The 8,391-nt window shown below is 35.4% G+C and overlaps 2 protein-coding genes across 2 annotated transcripts; one reads left to right on the plus strand and one right to left on the minus strand.

Annotated features, from left to right (window-relative positions):
• Positions 1–201: 201 nt before the first annotated feature.
• Positions 202–2,514, minus strand: LOC132611792 (uncharacterized). The gene is made up of 3 exons (XM_060326165.1): positions 2,383–2,514; positions 2,114–2,338; positions 202–540 (listed from the first exon to the last, which is right to left on the minus strand). Exons 1-3 carry the CDS (start codon positions 2,512–2,514, stop codon positions 202–204), a joined length of 696 nt encoding a protein of 231 aa, XP_060182148.1.
• A 4,509-nt stretch (positions 2,515–7,023) lies between these two features.
• LOC132610945 (LOB domain-containing protein 29-like) lies at positions 7,024–7,995 on the plus strand. Its single transcript, XM_060325351.1, has 2 exons — positions 7,024–7,375; positions 7,468–7,995. The coding sequence occupies exons 1-2, from the start codon at positions 7,097–7,099 to the stop codon at positions 7,900–7,902; spliced, it is 714 nt and encodes a 237-aa protein (XP_060181334.1). The 5' UTR covers positions 7,024–7,096; the 3' UTR covers positions 7,903–7,995.
• The last annotated feature ends 396 nt before the right edge of the window (positions 7,996–8,391 follow it).

An 8,391-nucleotide genomic window follows, 5' to 3' on the forward strand; every position in this document is an offset into this window, starting at 1 on the left:
TTTTTTGAACCCATATTTCATCAAAACACTTGACAAGTTCACAAACCAACACCTTGGAGCTTGCTTTAAACCATATAAAAGTTTTAGTCGACATATTTGTCTCGAATTAGGAACGTGAAATTCCGATGGCAATTTCATATAAACCTCCTCCGTAAGGTCACCGTGCAAGAAGGCATTATGCATATCCATGTGATGCAACTCTCAATTTCGCGCAGTCGCAATTGCTAAGAAGGTCCAAATGGTTACTACCTTAGCAGCCGAAGAAAATTTTTTGTTGTAGTCAATTCCTTCCTCCAGTTTATTTCCGAAGATGACCAAACGAGCTTTATATCGCTCGATCTTGCCGTCGGAGTTGTACCTGATTTTGTACACCCATCTACATCTGAGTGCTTTCTTATCCGGTGGCATAGTTTCTAGTGTCCATGTTCCATTATCCTCCAATGCTTGGATCTCTTGGTGCGTGGTTGTTTTCCAATGTTCCTCTTTCATTCCCTCCGAAAAGTTTTTAGTTCGGTTCCTATGGTAATTGTTGCAAGGAACCTTTGGTGTTGCAAGGAAAAATTATCACAGAATACATAGTCAGCTAAAGGATAAGGTGCACTTGAGGGTTGCTAAGGATCGAAAGGACACGTTGATGGACTTTCTTTTCGAAATGTTTCAGTGACTTAGTCACCCAACCGAATTGATTCATGCTTCTAACATTTACTCGACCCAACTGTTCCTCTGGTGGCATTTCGCTGGCCCGGATACCTTCCGTCTATACTTTCTCCACGCTTTGACTATTTGGACCGACATTTGTTCGGCCTAATTCTGGTTGATCCGTAGATTCAGTAACTGGTGTCCGTACTTCTTCCATTCGAGTTTTGTTCGTGCCTACATTATCAGTCTGGTCTTCTTCGAAATCATGTTGGTTTATTTATTCATCAGTTTCTTCCGGGATCACCTCTATGTTGCCAACCAAGTTAGTTGATCCTTCAACAAAGGGAAACATAGTCTCGTAGAAGTCCACATCTCTTGAGACTAAACATTCATTTTTCTCTAAGTCATGCAATCTCCAACCCTTCTGTCTGTAGGCGTATCCCAAGAAGACACACCTACGACTACGACTCTCAAACTTGTTCCTCATTCTTCCCTTTGTGTGTTCGTAGCAGAGTGACCTTATCACCGTTAAGTGATCATATCGGAGCGCATTCCCGTACAAAATTTCATAGCGGGTTTTTCCATTCAAAACGGAATATGGTGTTCTATTGATCAAATACCCCGCAATCAAAACACATTCTCCCCAAAATTTGATCGAAAGATGACTCTGAAATTTCAGTCCTCGCGCCACAATAAGAATGTGACGGTGTTTTCTTTCGACTCTTCCATTTTGCTAAGGTGTCCCTGTGCAAGATGTTTGAAACAAAATCCCATGTTCGAAGAAGTAAGTCTTTATACATGTGAACTCAGTTTCTTTAACACTTCTAACTATCTACACCCTTTTTTCGAACTACCTTTCCACAAAAGCGAAGAAATTCTTTAATGTTTGGGACACTTCTTTCTTATCAACTAAGAGAAAGATCCATACGGCTTATGAACAGTCATCCACAATAGTAAAAAAATATGAAGCACCACAAGAGGAGCGGGTACTATATGATCCCCATAAATCGCACTGTATCATCTCAAAAGTATCCGAAGCAATATTATCACTTAAAGGAAAAACACTTCTCGTTTGCTTTGCCCATTGACATACATCATATTCTCTATCCAATCTATCACCACTCTCTTTTAAGCCTAGTACCGTAATAGACTTCGTTACTTGTGCTGAAGGATGACCCAACCGTTTGTGCCAATGATCGAACCAATCAACTGTCTCTGCCTTCATAGCCCGTATCAGTGCACATTCCGAAAATAGTAAAGACCACCTCGACGCTCACCCTTTCCAATCAGCTTCCTTGTGACATTTAATTCTATTAAATGTCACATCACAATCTACATAATCAACTAGTTGTACAGAAATTAAATTGCATGTCAAATCCGAAACATAAAGGACATTCTTCAACCATATCCTGTCATTCAGCCTCGTTGTTCCTTCTATTATAGCCACCGAGCTACTTCCTTCTGAAAGACTAACCGGACACATAGGAATGTCTTGCTTATTGCTCAGTTCTTCCGGATTACCTGTCACATGATTGGTAGCTCCAGAGTCTATGATCCAGGATGAGTTTTCGATCTTACTATCCATCTTCCGATTCGGGTTTATTCTCTGGGAATTCAACATGAGAATCACAGTCTTCCGGATCTCATCGCTCAAGTTGTGAAGTCTTGTGCCGCCTGTATCCACCGTTCTTGTCTCCACCTGAGTTCATTATTTGACAACCACGGTGTTAGCCCTATAATTGCCTCTTCCATGATTGGATCCTGGTCCACCACTCTGTTGTTGTTGTCCTCGTCTTCTTCCTCTGGTTTCTCATCTTCTTTTTTATTTCCTGGCCACCAATCCGGATAACCAATGACTCGAAAACATCCGTCCATAACGTGTCCAAATCTCTTTTAATGTGTGCAAAATGCACTGTCGTTTTTTCCTTTACCTTGGTCACGGTAAGGGTTTTTTCCTTGTACCACAAAAGTCATGGTTTCACTCCGGTCCTCTGTTTTTCGTGTGATTCCTCTCACACACTCTTCTTGCACCACCTTCGAATAGATCTTGTTTAATGATGGCAACGGTTCCTGTGCTAGTCACTACTAGAAAAACTCGAATTACATGGGAATTCTACATGGGGATTTTTTCTGCATGTAATTCCTGCGGATTTTCATGTGAAAATCTAAAAATTCCTAATTTCTAGAATATTTATCTGCGGATACGATTTTCTCAGGTAAATTCGCAGGTAGATTTAGCGCCAAATTATTACCTGGGGATTTATTTGGAAAAATAATCCCCAAGTATCATTTTCCTAGGTAATTTCGCAGGTCAACCAAAAATATTAAAAAATTATTGCCTTTGTGCATTCATAGGAAAATCCCCAGGTAATGTTTCTTGCGGATGTAGCTGGAGATTATTTTTTGGGGACTTACCTGGGGATTTTATCACCTAGGGAATTACTTGGGGATTTTGTTCCTGCGAATTTAGCTGGGGATTATTTCTTGAGAATTTATCTGGGGATTTTATTACCTAGGAAATTACATGGAGATTTTGTTGTTGCTAATTTAGTTGGGGATTAGCTCTTGGGAATTTATCTGGGGATTTTATTACTTGAGGAATTATTTGGGGATTTTGATGTTGCGACTTTAGCTGGGGATTCTTTTTTGGGAATTTACCTGGGGGTTTATTACCTACGAAATTACTTAGGGATTTTATTATTGTGAATTTAGCTGAGAATTACTTATTAATGGTATAAAGAACAATATATTTTTTTACAAGTTAAAACTAGTGATTGTATACAAATTAGATAATTTATAATTAACCTCCAAATAACAAAAGTTAATATTCAAATAACTTCCTTCAGTATTGATTTTATCTATTTAATAATGATTGATTACTTATTGGTAAATTTCGTTAAAATGTTGATTCCATATAAAAATCAATGATGTGAAATTTATTTGGATTGAATATTCATGTCATTAAGCATGGAACGATTGGTATTATTATTTTTTTGGACGTTCGGTACTACTTTTTCTGTCCTATTTTTATGTGGCGCACATTTGTCTATCCTAAAGAATTATCACCTTTCTATATTTTAGAAACTATTTTGTTTTGAACTTCTCACTTTATCCTTAATGAACCGATTTTTTACCATATAAATTCAGGAAAGGGAGTAATTCATTAAAAAAATAATTGCCATAATTTTTTTGATAATTTATAAATTTATATGATTAATATAAAATGATATAAGAAAGCTAAGAAATATACAATAACAACATACCTAGTGTAGTCCCATAAGTGGGGTCTGAGAAGGGTAGAGTGCACGCAGATCGTACCCACACATGAGAGGTGAAACATACTAAATTGTGTATTATTGTTTTACATTTAATTGTTAAATCAAGAAAATATTAAGTTGCATTTATTATTAAAAAATGATGTAACTAATTTTCAATCGTATTTCCTACTTTGTATATGTTAATTTTTTATATGCATTAAAGTGATGCAATTTAATTATAATATGTTATTTAAGTCTATATATTAAGTAACATTTACAAATAAATATCACTCAAGTATCAAGTAATCTTCTGATTCTATTTTCAAACACCATCTTAATTAACACTTAATTAATATTATTACAATAACTTGATCCTGTATTCATTGTTATAATTGAGAAATAATATTAGAAATTACTCCATCCGTTTCAATTTATGTGAACCCATTTGACTTGGCACGAAGTTAAGAAAGAAGAGAAAACTTTCATACTTGTGGTGTTAAATGAGTGACATATATTTTGTGTGGCTATAAGTCATTGTATAAAGGTAAATTGTTTCAAAATATAGAAAGTGATCATTCTTTTTTGCATGGACTAATAAAAAAATAGGTTTGCATAAATTAAAACGGAGGAAATACGTAACAAGGTATAATATATTTAATTACAATATGTCTTATATAAAAGAAAATTTCAATGTGCTATTCAAGGCATATAAATGAAACTTGTTAAAATTATACCTTAAGAAAAGAATTCAAAAAGAAATATGAACGGAAAAATCTTAGGGAATGTGATGTTAGTGGATCCCAGTACCACATCGGGTACGTAGGAATTGCTTGAGCGAAATATAAGCTTTTTACGGCAATTGCTGTATGCTAAGGGTCGGTTGGTCTCCATTATACTTCTACAATTAAAATCTTCGCCTAAATTATCAATTATTAATAAGACCTAATGGTAGGAGTCGCCATGTCTGGAAGTATAATTATATGAATAAAATAAATTTGGGCGTCATGACAATACTTTGAATATGAATTTATTTCTGCCAAAAATTCTTACAAGTTTAGTTGAATTTTTTCATGAGGAATTACCTACCTGTAGGGGAATCCTAGACATGAGTTAAACGTATAGTTGATTGCTCTTTCTTTCAGCGTTAGGGTGGTGAGGTGGATAATCGGATTTTTCTCAAGAAAATTTCTCTTTTACAATTTTTTACCAAACAATTCTTGCGAATTTTTTATATTTCTTGCGGAAATATTCGCAAGTAATTGCATGCGGAATAAATATCCCCATGTAATTTACCCGGGGAAATATGAATCCGTAGGTAATAATTACCCACAAAGGTTTTTCTTTCGGATTTTTTCTCTCAGGAAAATCCTCATGAAACTGCATTACCTACGGATATTTCTGTATAATCCCCAAGAATATCCCCACGTAATTTGCATTTTTCTAGTAGTGTATGTTCGACCTCACCGTTTCATGACCTCACTGTTCCATAGGTTCCCTCATCCAATCCCATAAGGAAAAGATGCACTTTTTCTTATTCTCTTTTCCTAGATTGCACGTGCACTTTCCGCACATACAAGTTGGGGTATGTTCGTAATTCGCCAATTCCTCCCACAACTTACTGAGTTTTCCATAGTAATCTACTATGGTCCTTCCCTTTTGCTTGCACTCCGCTAGTTCCGCCTTTATTTGTTACATCCGAGGGTCGTTAATAATGGTGAACTGCTCCGTATGCTTGTCCATAATTCTTCTGCTTCCTCTTTATGTGTAATCGTTGAGCGAAGCATCGGTTCTATGGTGTTGCGAATCCACGACACCAATAGTGAGTTTATAGTCCACCAATCTTCCAAGTCTGGAGACTCTTCATCCGGCTTCTTGATCGTACCGTCAACGAAGCCAAATTTCTTCTCTGCTCTTAGGGCCGTCGTCCTCATAAATCTAGCTCATTCTTCATAATTTTCACCCTTCAATTGGAATTGTGTCACCACAATTCCAGGGTTATCATTCGACGTAATGTCGTAGGGAGAGATTGTTTTTCTTTGGGTTTTGTTTTCTTCACCGCCGATTCCTTTGCTGGTATTGCTAGTCTCTTTATTGTCACTTGCATGTTTAGGGTGTTTTGTGGTCTTTTCAACGTGACTCTGATACATGTTAAAATAGAGACAGGGACAAGAATTTAGAGAGACACGAATAAATGGAGAATTATGTCTGTTTTGTATTCATCAGAATGACCTCCTTATATAGAAGAAAGGTCTTCCTTCTCTCAGTCTAATAAGGTAACCCTATTCTAATAGGACTCCATATTTTATATTACCTTAATTACAATTTACCATAAATAAAACTATCACAATTAGACTAGAATAGGGTTCTATAAACTTTGATGTAGTTTTCAAGTATGTTGAATTTATTTCAACAAAGATTCTATGTCCAAATTCGTGGTCCAAGTTAAGAAGTTTAACTCTCAAAATTCGAATTGTACCACATAAATTGCAACATAAGGAGTAACTAGAAGTAATTACATAGACATACATAAAATTATGTGGAACGAGTTAACTACCTAAAAATTAATAAAGCAAGTAATCTACTATAATATGTTAAATTAATTACACTATAATGATGTATAAATTCATTAAATTGTCAGTGTATATAAATTAAATCCCTAAAATCTAATAAACCTTCAAGGTTTTAACCATGATAGATATGAAGATTTGCAATGTTAAATATAGCAACCGGATAGGATTTACCACTTTCTCTAGCTACTTCACCTCTTTTAAAAACCAAGAAATAAATGTAAATGTTGTTATCAATTGGAAGACATTGATAAAATGAGCTGAATAAGATCAGTTATGAAGCAGCAAGCAGAGATGTATGGGTTTGGTTTATGCTACCTCATTTGTCCTTTTAAGGATGTTAAATGGAATCTCAAATGGGAGTATAAAATTTAATTTGAGAATGGAAGGGGGGTAAAGAGAATTTTATAATACAACAAATTAAATCTGTAGCCCAATAAGGGAACCACTATAATTAAGTTAATTAAGTATTCAATATTTTATGATCCACCTCCCTCCTCCTCTAGTGTTTATAAACATGGTGATAATGCTTGCAATTAGCTGAGAACTCACAAAATTAGCTTGATTAATTATCATCACGAGCAATTAAAATACTTACCAATTTATAAGATCAACATATATACGTACAATAAGATGACAGGCACTGGTTCCCCTTGTGGTGCTTGCAAGTTTTTGAGAAGAAAATGTATTAAAGGATGTGTTTTTGCCCCTTATTTCTGCTATGAACACGCTGCTACTCATTTTTCAGCTATTCACAAGGTTTTTGGGGCTAGCAATGTATCAAAACTTCTTGCTCATATACCTGTAAGTGATCGCGGCGAAGCGGCTGTTACCATCGCTTATGAAGCTCAGGCTAGACTTCAAGATCCAATTTATGGATGTGTTTCACATATATTTGCTCTCCAACAACAGGTAATTTATAATAATTATCTTGATAACCAAAAGCGTTTCATGCTTGTTAATTAGTTGAGCTAGAATTTATGAGATTTTTGTTGATTTCACAGGTTGTCAATTTACAAGCACAACTTGCTTCTCTCAAGGAACAAGCAGCTCAAAACTTGCAAAATGGTTCCAATTATGCAAACCCTAATTGTGACCAATTTCAAGGTCTTCAAAGTTGGCTTTATCAGTCTGAAAATCCAAGCAATATGCCCCAATTTGATCATTCTAGCTTGACCAGTAACAATAATATTGGATCAACCCCATATCATGGAAGTGAAAGTTACAACATGACATCAAATACTTACCATATGGGGAATTATGACAATACTAATTTGGTGGTTCCACAGGGAAATATGTCAAGTTTTGAAGAGGGTTCTTGCTCAGCAGATTCTTTTGACATGCAAACAGATCATCATCACAACAACAGGCAATGGACATATCAAGATGATGCGGATGACCTTCAATCAGTGGCCTTCAGATATCTTCAACATTCTTGAGTACTATTCAATTTAGGGCTTCAAAAAATCATATGGGTGAAGATTAATTACTCTCTCAATTTTGTATTGCTAAAAGCACCTTTTATGACGTGACATAGCTGCTAGAAACCCTAGAAATGTTCAAAACCATCATAAACCTATGGTTCTGCCTACAATTGTTTTTCCTTAGGTCATGTGTAACCTTGGATATAACTAGAATATTATTAGTATATTTTAATAAATCTTCCTTTTATTAGTGTTTAATTTGGATTAGACCTAGTACATCATACACCTTATCAGTGCATACAATAACCTAATTGTTTCTGTATGCTTTCCCTTTTTGAATCTTAGAAGTTAAATTCAGAAAACCACTTGGATGCTATACTCAAGACTTTAATCTGTGGTAGGTTTTTAGCTAAAGTAACATTGTATATGACTTTCTACCCTAACTTTTGTTGACATTTTAGGTGACATTAATTGATTTATCTTATGCTATGTTTCCCGGACTCT

The sequence above is a fragment of the Lycium barbarum genome, chromosome 9, assembly GCF_019175385.1.
Source record: "Lycium barbarum isolate Lr01 chromosome 9, ASM1917538v2, whole genome shotgun sequence".
Classification (NCBI taxonomy): Eukaryota; Viridiplantae; Streptophyta; class Magnoliopsida; order Solanales; family Solanaceae; genus Lycium; species Lycium barbarum.